This window comes from Microtus pennsylvanicus, chromosome 21 (genome assembly GCF_037038515.1).
Source record: "Microtus pennsylvanicus isolate mMicPen1 chromosome 21, mMicPen1.hap1, whole genome shotgun sequence".
Lineage (NCBI taxonomy): Eukaryota > Metazoa > Chordata > Mammalia > Rodentia > Cricetidae > Microtus > Microtus pennsylvanicus.
In genome coordinates, this window is record NC_134599.1 from 8,301,696 (window position 1) to 8,317,122 (window position 15,427).

Sequence of the window (15,427 nt, forward strand, 5' to 3'; positions counted from 1 at the left end):
CACGGGAGTCTGGTGTCCGCCCCCACTCTTTCAACACCCAATGCTCATCTTAAATAACTACACCATCTCAAATAACCACACACACAATTCCTGTAAAGCCGTGTGATGGTAGGCACCAGTAATCTCAGTACTCTGAGGGCTGAGGCAGGAGGATGGCTCTGAGTGTGAGGCCAGCCTGGACTCAAACAAACTAACTCAGTCTTTCTCTGGTACTGAGAAGATGAGACCAGGTGGATGGTAGACAAGAGGGTGAGTACATTCCTTTGAGGCGATGTGGACAACTGGTCTACCTGGACTCAGGGAACACATTCTTGCCCCAGCTGCCTGGTTGACCACACAAATGTCCCCTGTGGTTCACAGGCAGCACAGAGAGGACTGTACGGATTTGCACTCCGTTTAGGATTTTGATCTTAGTTAAATGTAAACATCCTTTGGCAAGGACTGTGCCTTAAAGCCACTTTAAGTACACGAGGTTTTAAAAAGCGAAGTAATTCTAGGAGGGAGAGAAAGGGGTGGGTCCCAGATTAAGGAAGCTGGAGAGAGGCCCTACATATTTTCTTGCACCTGGCTGGCCTTCTCACCTATCTGAGCATTCTGAGGCCTCAGCTGTTAGGATTGAGGGCCAATCAGGGCTGTAGGATGAGCAGGAACAACCAGGTTTTTATTCCTGTGGGGCTGGGGCTGGCAAGGAGCATGAGGGGAGCAGAGAGACAGACTGGGAAAGAAAGAACTAGGAAGCTAACTTCAGTGGTAACAAAAAACCTTGAAGAAAATTTGATGGTGAAATGGAGCAGACAACAGAGTGAGGTGGAGACAACAGGATCTTCGCAAAAGAGGTCGGGGGAGGAAGGGCAGAAAGACGGGCAGTGTGCTCAGTGGCTTAGCAGGCAGACAGGAGTGAGCCGGTAGCAGCGGGAGCTGGGACTGGGAGGAGTGAGGGTGTGTGAGTGTGTGTGAGCGCGCGTGTGCACACACCACGGCTGCACACGCATTCCGAGGGGTGAGAGAACGCAGGTGTCTACTTGAGAGGATGGAAGCGAGTGGACAGCTTTGTAAAGGGAACGGTTGGTCGCACCTTGCCTCGTGGCAAAACACACAAGCATAGCGGTCCCCGCCCCAAGTCCTTCCTTTCATGACAGTCTCACGTTGTAGTCCAGATTGCTCTCAGACTCGCAATTCACAAGCCTCAACCTCTTGAGCGCTGCAATTCCAGGCACATGCCACCAAGTCTGGCTTCATTCCATCCATCTCAAATGCACAGCTCAAAACTATGAAGTACATTCACAGTGCTGTACAACTGCAGCTACTTTCCATTTCTAGAATGTTTCCATTTTTTTAAACAGAAGCTCCGAACCCGTGACACAAACTCTCTATCCTCCCCCCCTCCCCCCCACAGCTCCCGATGACCCCTGCTCTATTTTCTTTTCCTCTAACCTTGGCTGTTCTGGTGATCCATGGAATTGGAATAGACAATACAATAACATAGAATACATGTTTTCATGTTGGTTTATCCACTTAGCACAATGCCTTCGTGTATCTCTCTGTCACATGGTCTGATGACGGGCTCTTTACTGAGGGCCCACGGCAGGGGAGGCAGGCAGGGTCAACGTCCCGGTCAAGTGACAGCCTGTGCTCTGGCCACCTGGCCCTGCCCTCTTCTAGCACCAGAGCTCGGCCCCCTCTGGTACCTTTATGAAGTTCACTTTGCAGTGGCAGGAGTCATCGGTCAGGTTCTTGATGACAATTTCACCGTAGTGCTCGATCCACCGCTGTCCGCTCAAGATGTTGTGGATGCAGGAGGTCACTTTGTTCCACTCAAAGTGATCCCCAAAACTGAAAGAGAGGGGATGTCAAAGATGACTCCCAGAAGAACCAGCCACAGACGCAGTGGGCCGTCCTACTTTATATGATGAGGCGGGGAATGAAACACGCAGCCCTCAGTTGCAGACCCAGCCCCGAATAAAGCTCCAAGCGACATGTGACTGAGGTTCTCGGGCAAGCAAACTGCCAGGCTATGGAAAGGAATTTGGTAGAAGGATGCAGTGGGGGTGGGGCCAGTCTCCCACACTTTAATAAATGCAGTGGGGTAGGGGGCTGGTCTCCTACACTTTAATAGGTGCAGGGGGGCCGGTCTCCCACACTTTAATAGATGCAGTGGGGGCCAGTCTCTCACACTTTAATAGATGCAGTGGGGTGGGGGGCTGGTCTCCCACACTTTAATAGGTGCAGGGGGGCCGGTCTCCCACACTTTAATAGGTGCAGGGGGGGCGGTCTCCCACACTTTAATAGGTGCAGGGGGGGCGGTCTCCCACACTTTAATAGGTGCAGGGGGGGCGGTCTCCCACACTTAATAGGTGCAGGGGGGCCGGTCTCCCACACTTTAATAGATGCAGTGGGAGGTGGTCTCCCACACTTTAATAAATGCAGTGGGGGGCGGTCTCCCACACTTTAATAGATGCAGTGGGGGCTGGTCTCCCACACTTTAATAGGTGCAGGGGGGCCGGTCTCTCACACTTTAATAGATGCAGTGGGGTGGGAAGCTGGTCTCCTACACTTTAATAGATGCAGTGGGGGTGGTCTCCCACACTTTAATAGGTGCAGGGGGGCCGGTCTCCCACACTTTAATAGGTGCAGGGGGGCCAGTCTCCCACACTTTAATAGGTGCAGGGGGGCTAGTCTCCCACACTTTAATAGATACAGTGGGGGGCCGGTCTCCCACACTTTAACAGTCACAGATTATTTACCCCTCTTTCATGAGGAAGAATGCAGGCATTGCTCACAGAGTCCAGTAGCAACTGTGAGGAGACAGTAAGCAGTATTTTAAGTGCCCTATGCATAACATGTGTCAAATCTTCCCACGTGTCCTGAGAGGCAGGCAAGGACAGAGTGACAAGGAAGGAGTGGCAGCCTGTGATGTGGGAGTGATTTCTTATTAATAAAGAAACTGCCTAGACCCATTTGATAGGCCCACCCTTAGGTAGGCAGAGTAAACAGAACAGAATGCTGGGAGAAAGAAGCTGAATCAGGAGTCGCCATGATTCTCCCACTCCAGGCAGACGCAGGTTAAGATCATTCGTGGTAAGCCAGCTCATGGGCTACACAGATTAATAGAAATGGGTTAGATCGATATGTAAGAGCTAGCCAATAAGAAACTGAAACTAATGGGTCAGGCAGTTTTAAAAGAATACAGTTTCTGTGTAATTATTTCGGGTAAAGCTACCGTGCGGGCGGCTGGGTGCCAGGGACCAACGACAGTCACGGGAGGAAGGGCCACAGCAGCATGTGACTCCCCAGTCTGGCCTGATCGCTTTAGGAACGCCTACTAATGAGACCTGCATCACCAAAGCCATGTCCGTCTCTGAGGGAATTCTGTCAGTGAGACGGGACCACAGTGGTGAAGAAAAATGAACTTTTATCTTGGAGAGAGGCAGAAACTAGTCTTAAAATCTGCTCAGGGAGCTGTTGTCTGTGGGAGGCATTTCCATCCGGTGGGAGAAAGCACTAGACTGGGAGCCTGCCAGGCAGAGGCCACCTGAACTCACTGCCAGATGGAAGGAGAGAGAAAAGCATCATCTCCGAGCCGGAGGGATTGGTGGGCAGCCTCGACAGTCTGCTAATGTGGACTTCTGACCCAAGAGCTGACATTCCTAATGCGCAGGAACTTACGCTGGCAGCGTCACGTGCGTTGTGCCGATTGGGACAATTTCCATGGATTTCCCCCAGAATTTGTTTTTCCATCTCACATCTGAAACAAAATATCAAATGTCACATATTCGACAAGACAGGTAGGTAGACCAGAGGCTCGACAAATGACTGGTCATTCTGTAACTGCCACAGATAAATTGGTTCTAATGGAGGCAATTATTCATGCACTAGAAACAGGTACCCAAAACAGAATTAGGAAAACAAAGTTGTAAGGCCAAGTTCTCTTGAAAGAGTCAACAGCACAAAAACGAGATGAGAACAAGTCGCGGTCACACAGACACGGGCTGTCCCCAGTGTGCTATGGCGTCACAGAGACTTGTCAGAAAGGGTCATTTAAGCAGGGCTCTGCAGAACACAAATAAGTCTGTGGAGCATAGAGGAGTCGGTATCGGAAAAACAGTATTTAAAAAGTCAGGAGAGTAAGAGAGTGGAGTGTGGGTCTGGCTAAAGGTCTGAGACTATCTAAGGAGAAGAGTAGGAAGTCAGGCTTTCTAAGGAAACAGTGGGTTCTGCAAACCTCGCAAGAAGTCTTGTTTGAATTGAAAAGAATCAACCAGTGCAATTATATAAAAACCTTATAAAAAAATTTCAAAGTGTTGACAGAGTGGATAAAAGCAAGGGGATCAGATATCTGGTTGTTGCGGCTGCTCAGGGGATGCACAGAAATGAAGTGAGTCAAGCCAACCACTGTGGTGCAAGGGCTCATGGGAAAAAAGCAACAGTGGAGGATGGAGCAGCACACAGACACAGGTTAAGGAAAGGAGAGAACCTATATAAGCAGTACCAGCTGTCCTAAGTTGCAGATGCCACCACCAAGAGAGAAAGGGGAGAGCCAGTGAGAAGCAGGCCCTGTCCAGCGGCTGCACTGAGACAGAAGAACTATAGGAAATGAGAAAGGCTGGGAGATGCGTAGCTGCAGTTCAGGTGAGAGAGGCAAGTGGATTCCTTTGATGGCATACAGCAAATCATGAATTTGAAGGAAGCTGTGGGAGCATTATTAGCTAAGATGCTGTTTTTGGAGTGATTAAACTATTTTAAAATTAATTGTGCTAACAAAAAAACAGAGTTATATATCTTAAGTGGGTAAATAATATAGTATGTGGGCATTTCTTAATAAAATTGGTAAGAAAATTGAAAAAGAGAGAATTGGATTTGAGCAAAGATAACAATGCATTGATGAATTTGCAACATACACACAATCTCACAGAGGTTGGGTTTACTTTGTTATGTTTCTTACTACATCCAAATTTATATATAACAATGCCAGTTGATGGCAGACTGTAATATCTTAAAGATATATAATCTTGAGGTAACAACTAAGCACAAAACAAAGTGCTATAGATATAATCCAACAGAAGAGATAAAATAGGCATATAGAAAGTACTTAACTAATACAAAAGAAGGCATTAAAAACAGAAAAGGGGGAGCAAGGAATAGATTTAACTAATTAGGAAACAAGGCACATTTAAATCACCTACATCTATAACCACAATAAATGTAAACGATCTAAACAACCCAGTCAAAAAGCAGAGAAAAGTGCAGATTTGAAGATCCTACACCAAGGGAACAGGTAAAATCACCCAGAAAAGGATGAGTAGGGACGTGTGTAACACAAAGAACTTTCAGGGACTATTCTGAGAAGGTTCTCTTGTTAAAGACAAAAGTGTAGAGCTATAAGAAAACAAGAAAGAAATACTTACAAGGCCAATGAGACTTTTAGGTAGGAGTTAAGAACCTTATGAGAAACATTTCCAGAAGTTCTTGTGAAGTATTTGATTACACTGTGTAAGGATATGTCACTGTGATTGGTTTCGTAAAAAGCTAAATGGCCAATAGCTAGAGAGGAGGTATAGGTGGGACTTCCAGACAGAGAGAGCACTGGGAAGAAAAAAGGGTTAGTTGCCAGCTGGATGCAGAGGAACCAGGACACGCAGGAGGAGAGGTAAAAACTATGACCCATGTAATAGCATGTAAGTTAATAGAAATAAGTTAATTTAAGTTATAAGAGCCAGTTAGAAATAAGCCTACGCTAAGGCCAAGTTTTCATAATTAATAAGAAATCTCTGTGTCATTAGTTGGGAGCTGGCAGAACAGAGAAAGACTTGCTACAAGAAGGTTTTCATGAAAAGTGGAGAAATCTCAGGTGAATCTTCAATATTTAATATTAAGCATCTGTAGCAAAGATTATGTAAAAGAAACATTCCCCTTTTAACTTTCATATTGATTGCATCCATACCAAGTAAGTGGATAATGCAGCAGGAGGGTGGAGTGTTCCCGTGTGCTCTGTGCTTTCAGATCCCACAGAGATACATGCATATGTACACGGACATAAAGACATCACGGGAACCAAATGGCAACGTTAGTAAAGGGGACGTTTTTAAAAACTGGTCAGGGGCTGGGATGTAACAGTTGGCAATTGCACACTTAGCATGTGTGAGGCCCTAGTTCAGTCCTCTGCATTGTATAAACCAGGTGTGGTGGGGTACGCCCGTAAGCCCAGCGCTTTGGGAGGTCAAGCCTGGAGGTAAGAAGTTCCAGGTCACACTAGTCTAAGAAGTTTAAAGTCATCCTGGTCTATGTAGCAAATTGGAGGCTAGTCCTGTCTACATGAGCCTCTGTCTCCAACAAACAAAACAACATTTTAAAAGAAAATGATGTGTGCTCGGTTTCTCTTACTGTACTCCAATCTTTTGAATAAATGGAAACTTAATAAAACTCACTCATGTAGGAGAAATGTGGGGCATTATTTTTAGAACAACTTGCCATCTCCTCCATCTCCAAAAGTAAGCTTTAGGAACATCAGTACCAAAACAACCCTGAAAATGTAAAGAGGGAGGGGCCAAAGTTCAGTGGTAGAAGTACCTGCCTCTCCCAAACCTTTGGGTTGGGATCTTGAGAGTAGTAAAAACAAAGCCAGACAGGCCAGGCAGTGGTGGCGGGCAGTGGTGGCACACGCCTTTGATCCCGCCACTCGGGAGGTAGAGGCAGGTGGATCTCTGAGTCTGAAGCCAGCCAGGTCAAGAGAGAGAGAGAGAGAGAGAGAGAGAGAGAGAGAGAGAGAGAGAGAGAGAGAGAGAGAACCCAGGACAGGCTCCAAAGCTGCACAGAGAAACCCTGTCTCATTTAAAATAACAACAACAAAACAAACAAACAAACAAAAACAACAAGCCAGACAATAACCACACAAAGCACAGATGAAAACCTCCAAACAACACTTAAAAACAAAACAAGGGGCCAACGAGGTGGCTCGGCAGGACAAGGTGCTTGCCACCAAGCCTGATGGACATGAGTTTCATCCTCCAGACCCACAGGATGGGAGAAGAGCCCAGTCCTGTTAGTTATCATCTGATCTACATACATGCGTACGTATACACGTACACACACACACACACACACACACACACACACACACACACTAAATGAAATGAAAGCGCAATGAATTAAAAACGCTCATAAAAACAAAGATGAATAGAATTCAGAGGTGCCAAATGTAATTTTGGAAACGGAATTTAAATTCTTAAAAAGCAAGAGACCTATGTGTTGTCTACACTCCGTCGCAACCCCTGCATGTCAAGACGTTGTAGAGTAAGGTGAAGGAAAAGCTCCAGGAACAGGTGACTCAGGTACACATGGAGGAGGTTTCTTAAGAGGCAAAAAATGAGTCAATCTCTTGTATCCGTAGCATCCATAAGAATCAACAAAATAACACACTGTCAATGAGTATGTGGTACACGTCAGCTGCTGTTCAGGAGGGAGAGGGTCGCGCATCAGGAGGGCTGACACTGTCTGAAGAGCGGGTCAGGGACTGCTTTTGATCCTGGCAAGACTGAGCAATCCCCGGAAAACATGAAATCTTCAATGCTATGAAAGCGGAGGCCACATGGATCAGCACGTACCTTGCCAGAAAACGAAGTTTCCCGACTCAGCGTGGCAGGCGGAGATCGGTGGGTGGTGGCTGACCTGATGGAGACAAAGGACAAAAAAAAACATAATTTGAGGAAATGTTATGGCTGGAAAGCCATTGCTTTTCCCCTCGCGCTGAGCCGGGGCCACCGGGGCAATGCTACAGCTTGAACAAGTGTGTCTTCAAGAGGGCAGTCTTGACGTAGCCAGCTCCCACTTCCTCTGGGTGGGTGGGAAGGAAGCTGTGAATGGAAGCCTCCAGAAGCTTTCCTGGGAGCATGGCCAGCCTCAAGTGATGAGGACATAGGCATGAACTGAACAGTATAAAATAAAAAGAGGGCCGCTTGAGGTCTGCACTCTCCTCAGCTATGAAAAGACTTACAAGCATTTTAACCAAGAGGTCAGTGTCACGGTTCCGCCGTGCCACTTCTAAGTAACAGAACATAAAGATATGTCCCCCTAGGGCTCAGAAAACCAAACCATACGTCACTGATATGGTCAATCCAAGTGAGTTCTTTCTTTTTTTAATGTTTAAAATTTATTCACTCATTTATCGGCCATGCGTGTGGGATGCACATACACACGCTCGCGTGCCAGGGCTCCCACGTGGAAGGTGAGAACAATTGTGGGAGTCGGTTCTCACCTTCCACGCTGTGGGTCCTAGGGATGGAGCCTAGGTCCTAAGTCTTGGCAGCCAGTGCCCTTACCAGCTGAGCCATCTCACTGGCCCCGGAGAGAATTCTTCAGAATACTGTGTCTGTAAAGCAGAACTAGCCATAGCCATTGGAGAAAGCTCATCGAGTGCCAAGAGGGGAAAGGCGCGAGGACTGTGGAGATGATCAGTCCACGGCGCCATTGCTGTGTAAGTGCGGGGAACTGAATGCAGACCCGGAACCCACACTGGGGAAGGCGGGGAGCAAGCAAGCTGGGCGTGCTGGCTGTCATTTGTAATCCCAGCACTACAGCAGAGACAAACAGGTCAGGCAGCCTAGTCTACTTGATGAGTACCAGGCCGGTGAGAGACCCTGCCTCAGAAAAACATCAAAACCACACAGATGGTTTCTGAGGAAAACATGAAGTTCTCTTTTGGCTCACATACATGTACCTGCCAACACATGAACGCACGCACACACACAGACACACGTGCTTGTAACACAAGCACAAATGCACACTTGCAGACACACATGCTCGCAAAAAAAGAAACCTATCTATCATCAATATATACTAGCAATCTTGAACGAGTAAATAATTATATCCTAGAAGGGATGAGCCTCGAAACGGAGGCTGCCACTGGGGGGCACCATTGCTTGTTTTACCCACCAATCAAGCCGCTCAGTACTAAATGGAGGCTGTGTTCCATCTCTTTACCTCGGTGGCACTCAGGACCCTGTGCTGTTCTCACAGATCAGTACTCATGGGAAAACCAGCCGTGCTGGCACTGCGCGTCCAGAAATTCCTCCGATTTCAATGGCTCTTAGCAGAGGTTATCTTCTATTCGGAGGGTCTAATCAAGGTCTTTCCTATGAACAGTGTGGAGGCTGAAACCAGATAGGTCCAGTTTCCCAAACCACAGCATGGAGAGAAATCAGCAAAGCAAAACTGAGTATCGGTGGTGTGTAGACTTCAGGAACAAAGTGTCAAGTAGCTGGACTGTTCTCAGACACATCACATTAACCACTCAGGACTTCTATCTGGACCGAGCAGGTGTGTAAGAAGGGATGGGGGGAGGGAACAGACAATGACAAGCCCACAGTCACTCACTCACCCGCCCTGGGCTCACCCATGCTGAGAATCCTGCTTTGTAAACCACCCCCTGTACGGAGCTTGCTGGGCTGATGGATTCCCAGGCATCCTGCCCACAGCCTTAACTGACAGGCTGTGGAGCCAGGAAAGCAGAGAAAGACAGAAATAGTATCCACACCTTCAGATTACTCAATGAGCTGAAATCCCAGCTATGGGAAGCAGGAGGTGGGACGCTGCTGTCGCTTGATGTGTCTTAGTTCCCCATGTGCTGTCTGACGTGACAAGGCCCCTGCTTTTTTTCTGCAGTTTTGGAGAGAAATTTTCACTATCTTCAGGCTGCAACTCCTATAATCAAAGCAACCGCCTGCTTCTCTTTGTCAACGGCTTTGAAAGCCCAACTACTGGGCAATACTTTGGAGCACAAAGCCCTCTATCCCCCTCCTTCCTCCCATGAGAGCGCTCTCAGAATAGTCTAGCTGAATTTTAAATCATAAGGTTGCATATGGTTGAACTGGAATAAGGCCACCCCCCTCCTCCAATCACAGTTCTCTACCTACCTGACATGTCCCACTGGAGTGGGCGAGGAGCCGTGGAATGTGGGAGGGAGCAATACAGCCACCATCAAGAACTTGCTACGTGTATGGGACCCCCAAGTAGAAATACCAAACCAAACTACTGCATACAAACATCACGAGCCTAGTCTGTTGCAAGTCAATAAAATGGAGCGGCGTACCATCCGTAAGAACTAGAGGGATCTTGTGATATCAGGAAGTATGCACACATTTTATAGGAATGCAGGTGTGCTCTTTTTAAACCACCACAGCTGATTAACAGTGTTCAGCCAACTGCCTTTAGACAGACCCAAAAGAAGTACCGGCAGGCAAGAAGGCTGGCACTGGGGTCATGGGAATCAGAGAACTAGCTAGCCCTGCCCCTTACCAGCTACAACACATCAAGCTAACCCTGGACAAGTGCAACCTCATGCTACTTCCGTGGGACAGACTGTTGTCCTGGGCCAGAAGCAGAAAAGTCACACAAGCAAGTATGAACATGAAAGGAAACGGATGCTGCTCCTTAGATATGCTATGGTAGGGGCTTCACAGAGTGCATCATCTGGTAAGGGTGAATGAGGGCAGAAAGAAAGGGTGTGTGCGCGCGTGCGCATGCGTGCATGCATGTGTGTGCATGTGTGCATGATGACAGACACATTCACATTCTCCTGAGATCATAATCCTGCTTCCCAAGTAACCTGCTAGTGGGGAAACCCACGTCAGTCGCAGTAACGGCACAGAGCGGTGGCATCCCTGTTCTGTTCCGAGACACCCAGTTTTTCTTCAAGCACTAAAAGTAGCAATTTGAGTCATAAGGCTAAAACCCAGACAGATGCTCTGTCTCCATTACCGTCAGGACCAGTGGTCATAACGACAGCAAACCTGCGCGGCAGGCGGCAGCCTGAGGACTCACTCTGCGTCACTGGAGGCACTCAGCCCCAGGTGCTAGCAGAGACACGTGTATCTTATCGGATTTCCTGGGCTCCTATGGCTCCTCTTTAACTCCTCTCCACACTTCATTTAAAGGCATCTTAAAGTCCTCTCTAAATATAAGGGCAATAACCATTAACCATGCACTCTTTGGTGTAAGGCATTATCGTCACAACACCCTTTCATTTATGCCTTCCTACCGCCTGCCAGCCAAGTACTGCCACTCCCATTGGATGAAGACAAGGGCTCCAGGGACTTAAGCCACTCATGCAAGTCACACACACACACACACACACACACACACACACACACACACACATGCTGAGCAAACAGAAGGCACGTTCGATGCTGCAGGAAACGGCCAGATGTGTTTTTTGCTTTTTACTTCGGGATCCGATTCATGGAGCCGAAGACTAAGTTCTCTGGAGCTCTCTGGTGATCTCTCTGGGTGCGTGAGCACCTGCCCTTTGGCCCTGGTCCTCTGATCTGAGTCCCACGGTAGATGTACTGCAGACCCTGTGACTGGCGCCACCCCTTCAGGACCCCAAGGACTGCCATTCACCTTTCCACAGCTCATGCCACTCTTCCCTGAGAGTTCTTCGTTCTGCTCCGATTGCCAGCTGAAGTTTGGGGCTATTTCAGGCCTTCATTTTCTTCTTTTTTTCTTTTCCCCCACAAAAGTGCATCTAACACCATGGCAACCAAATCATGTCTTCATTTATTCTCATTCCGCTTTAGATTCAGTATTTAAATAACCCAGCTGAATTTGAGTCAGACAGATTACTGGATCCCATAACTACCGATTTAGCTCCCATCTCCCCATATTAAGTAATATTTACCTTTCGTTTTCACCTGGGAAGCCACTGGCAATATGCTTGGGGGCTTTTGGATATTCATTTTCCTCAAAGTTCCAGGGAACACCATTGTTCTGGGTTTTGGCTTTTGTGTTGTCTGTTTTTGAGATAAAATCTCACTACACAGCCTAAGCTGGTCTAGAACTTTCTAGGAAGCCAAGATTGGCCTTGAATTCTCTGCCTGAGACCTTTGAACAGTTGGATGGCAGGCAGGTATACTATACAGCTTTGCAAAAAACATCACAGTCCCCGGCTTCTGGGGAGCTGGGTGTGGTGATGGTGAATCTGTAATTCCTTTACTGGGGAGGCTGAGGAAAGAAGAATGTGTGTTTGAGGTCAAACTGGATGTGTAGTAATATCCTATCTCAAAGAGACAGAAAGACAGAGGGTGGGGGGAGGAGCACCGCAAAAAAGAAAAGCCAAGTTCACTACGTCTTCTCTCCCAGACCCCATGACGCAAATCCATTGACAAAAATAACCAGAAGGGAACGAATATTTAGCAACCCACATTCCCTCTTTATCCTCCGTTTTCTAGGAGTTGGGAGAGAAATCTATCAAAGCAATGACGGCTAGAGTCTCCTAGAGGGCGGTTTGCGTTGTTCTAAAGGCGCAGAATCTATTTTAGCCGAAGGGGTGCTCCACGTTGGCAAACACATGGGCTTTTCATCCCTCAATGCACACTGAACAATCATACTTCATGATCAGACCCTGCTCTAGAACCACAGAAGACACAAATGATGGCCTCACCTCCACTTGCCCTGAGCTCTACAGCCTGTGGGAAACAGAGCTGCGCTTCAAATGCGAGCCGCTTGGCTCCTGACCCTTCCATGCTACCTTGTGTGGAAGGATCTAATGGTTCTTAGGTCACACAAGGACAACATGTTCATTCATTAGATAGGACTCTTGTCTATCCCCATTGCCTCCCCACTCCACTGCAGGGTCTGAGCCATAGGCACATAGTAAACATTAAAAAGAGAGAGACATACATCGTTGTTCTGAATAACAAACACACACCCACAAGCGATTTCTCTTAAGCAAAAATCTAGACCATTGCACTGATATGGCAACGCCCACTCGGAGGAGCAGTTGGGCTCCAGAATAGTGGTAACAACTGCTTGGACACACTTTTTCTCTAAGTCACACTCTGGGCAGAGGCTTGGACCTTGGTACTTCCTTTTGCTAATGATCTGAAGGAGAATGAACGCTGCCTCTGCCGCTGCCTGTAGCCAGGCAGGTGCTCAGAATTAGGGAGGCTAGGGTGGTGTGGGTGCTAGCTCGGCTTCCACGCAGAGAAAACATATCCTGGCTTTATGTTGCCAAGTCTGTAATTATCTCAGTCCTTTTGAAGCCAGTGAAAGGAGGGAAATAAATATTTCAAAAGCGCATTTAATAGCAGGCACAAGCGATTCTCTCAACAAACACAAAGGGCGCACATCACCTGCTCGGCAAAAAACTGGAAGCCCTTATCCCGTCGGATGCATTCGTACGTTTCTCCAAGGACCGGGTTAAATGGCTTGCTGCCTGCTCGGAAGTAGCTGGATGCATAGGCAGAGATGGCGAAGGCTGCCACGTATACCTGCGAGCAGAAGTAAAGAACTAGCTTACTTCTGTGTCACCAAGAAACGTGTCGTGAGAAGTAAAACATATTGTTTATTTCAGAAAGACAACATTATGTCTTTGGTTTAAAGACAACCAACTTGGGTTTACAATTGCAGGTTTAAGTAATGTTCATTTGGACCCAGAGACAAATCAAGCAGCTTAAACTGCCGGTTTCTCCCAGTGTCTGAAATCTGGAAGGCATGCTTGGAATGAGGTGATAAAATTCGTCCCACACAGTCGATGCTGAATCCTCTCCATGCAGCCGGGCAGTGCTGAGGTCGCAATACTGGGGTCTCAGGGCAGATGGCGAAAGAGTACAGGGAAGTAAAATGCCCCCTCCCGTTCAGAAATGTGCACAACACCCTTAACGAGTCATTGATTGTTATCATAGAAACCTGGAAACTTGAACTCACATTTTCCAAAGGAAATGGGAGTCATCGTTGTACTCTGAGAAGCAACAGAGCAACAGGCTAGAGCACTTGGAAGTTCTGCCTTTCTGGGAGGAAAACTGAGAGGCACGGTGGGAAGGAAGGTGTGGGAGGGGGGAAAGGGGAGAAGACAGGGAGGAGGGGGAAAGAGGAAGAGGGAGAAGGGAAGAAAGAGGAAGAGGAGGGAGAGGGAGGAGGGAAGGGGAGGGAGAATGAACTACACACATGGGTTTAGTAAAATCCTCTTCTGAACTTCACCATGTAGATTCTAGCATGTTCTTCAGAGTCTCCTTCAGAGCCTCAATGGAAACAGAATCTCTTGTCTGAATTTTGTTTTGCCCCCTCAAAGTTATATGAAAGTAGTAACGTGGAGATTTTTTTTTAATACCAGATAGGAACAGTTTCGACGTTTTTCTCTGAACATGCTATGAAGTTTGCTACACTTAAATAAGTGTCATCTATAACTGTGTGTTTGTGTGTCAAGTGCATGTGTGTAAGCATGTTCACAGGAATGAGAGATATAACGTCAGATATCTTCCTTGGTTGCTCCCCACCATAGTTTTTGAGGCAAGGTCTCTCACCAGACATGGAGCTCACTGATTTGGTGATAGCATCTGGCCAGCAAGCTCTAACAATCCACCTGCCCTTCAGCGCTAAGAGTTTCCCGCTGCGCCAGCTGTTACACGGGTGCTGAGGATCAAACCCAGGTCCTTGTCTTTGTCTTTGCCCGGCAAACACATTACTAACTGGACCTCTCCAAGACATACTGCATTCCTGAAACTTGGATACATCTAGTCTGCCCCCAACATGCACCAATTCTCGTGCCTCTGTTTCCCCAGTATTGGGATTACTGTTGTATACTGCTGTGCTTTCCCTAAAAACCTGTTCTAGGTCAATTACTGGGATCAATTGTTGAATATCCTAAGGGTTTTAAATTGCTACAGAAATGAAACACATTTAAGAATATTTTCTTCCCTTCTTTTAAAAATTGTATTATTTTGCATGTGGCTGTTTTGTGGGCATGTATGTGTACACCATGTGCAGCCAGTGCCCAGGAGGCCAGAAGATGATGGTGGATCCCTGGATTTGGAGTTATGGATGACTGCAAGTCACCATATGGGTTCTGGGGAATCTGCTGGGCGGTGGTGGCGTACGCCTTTAATCCCAGCACTTAGGAGGCAGAGGCGGGCAGATCTCTGTGAGTTCAAGGCCAGCGTGGTCTACAGAGCAAGTTCTAGGACAGGCTCAAAAGATACACAGAGAAACCTTGTTTCAAAAAACCAAAGCCCCCAAAAGAGAATATTTTCATGTTCAAAGTGAATCGTTCTCTTTGAGGCAAAGCACCATAAATGCTGACTTTTACCTCTAGATTTAGAAGCTTCCTGCCTCCCTGTCTCCAGCAGGCAACTCTCTGGGGAAATTCAACAAAAAGGGCAAAATCTCAGCTGGTGTTTTTTGCATTTATAATCATATGATCATAAGCATCAAAGGGGGAGAAAATCTCTTTGCTGAGAGGGCCCCAGAGTTCAGGCAGCACAAGGGGCTGTCTCTTTCAGCCAGGAGCTGAGGTTCCCATTCATTTCCAAATCACCACCGCCAAGAAGCTTCACTGAGCCTGAGAACTGCAGGCTGGGTGGAGTTTAAAGGGGTCTGCATCCTCTGTCACAGAGGTGAGTGGACTGGGGGGAGATAGGGGGTGGGGGTGTTGGCGGCT

General features: G+C 47.4%; 1 protein-coding gene across 4 annotated transcripts in view; it reads right to left on the reverse strand.

Annotated features, from left to right (window-relative positions):
* Window positions 1–15,427, reverse strand: part of Osbpl3 (oxysterol binding protein like 3) — a 172,329-nt gene that overhangs the window by 13,408 nt on the left and 143,494 nt on the right. For all 4 annotated transcript variants that reach the window (XM_075955151.1, XM_075955153.1, XM_075955154.1 and 1 more), the window contains 4 exons: window positions 13,125–13,262; window positions 7,602–7,665; window positions 3,667–3,745; window positions 1,689–1,833 (listed from right to left, as the gene is read on the reverse strand). In XM_075955151.1, the coding sequence (XP_075811266.1) occupies window positions 1,689–1,833; window positions 3,667–3,745; window positions 7,602–7,665; window positions 13,125–13,262 (426 nt within the window). The remainder of the gene's footprint in view (window positions 1–1,688; window positions 1,834–3,666; window positions 3,746–7,601; window positions 7,666–13,124; window positions 13,263–15,427) is intronic.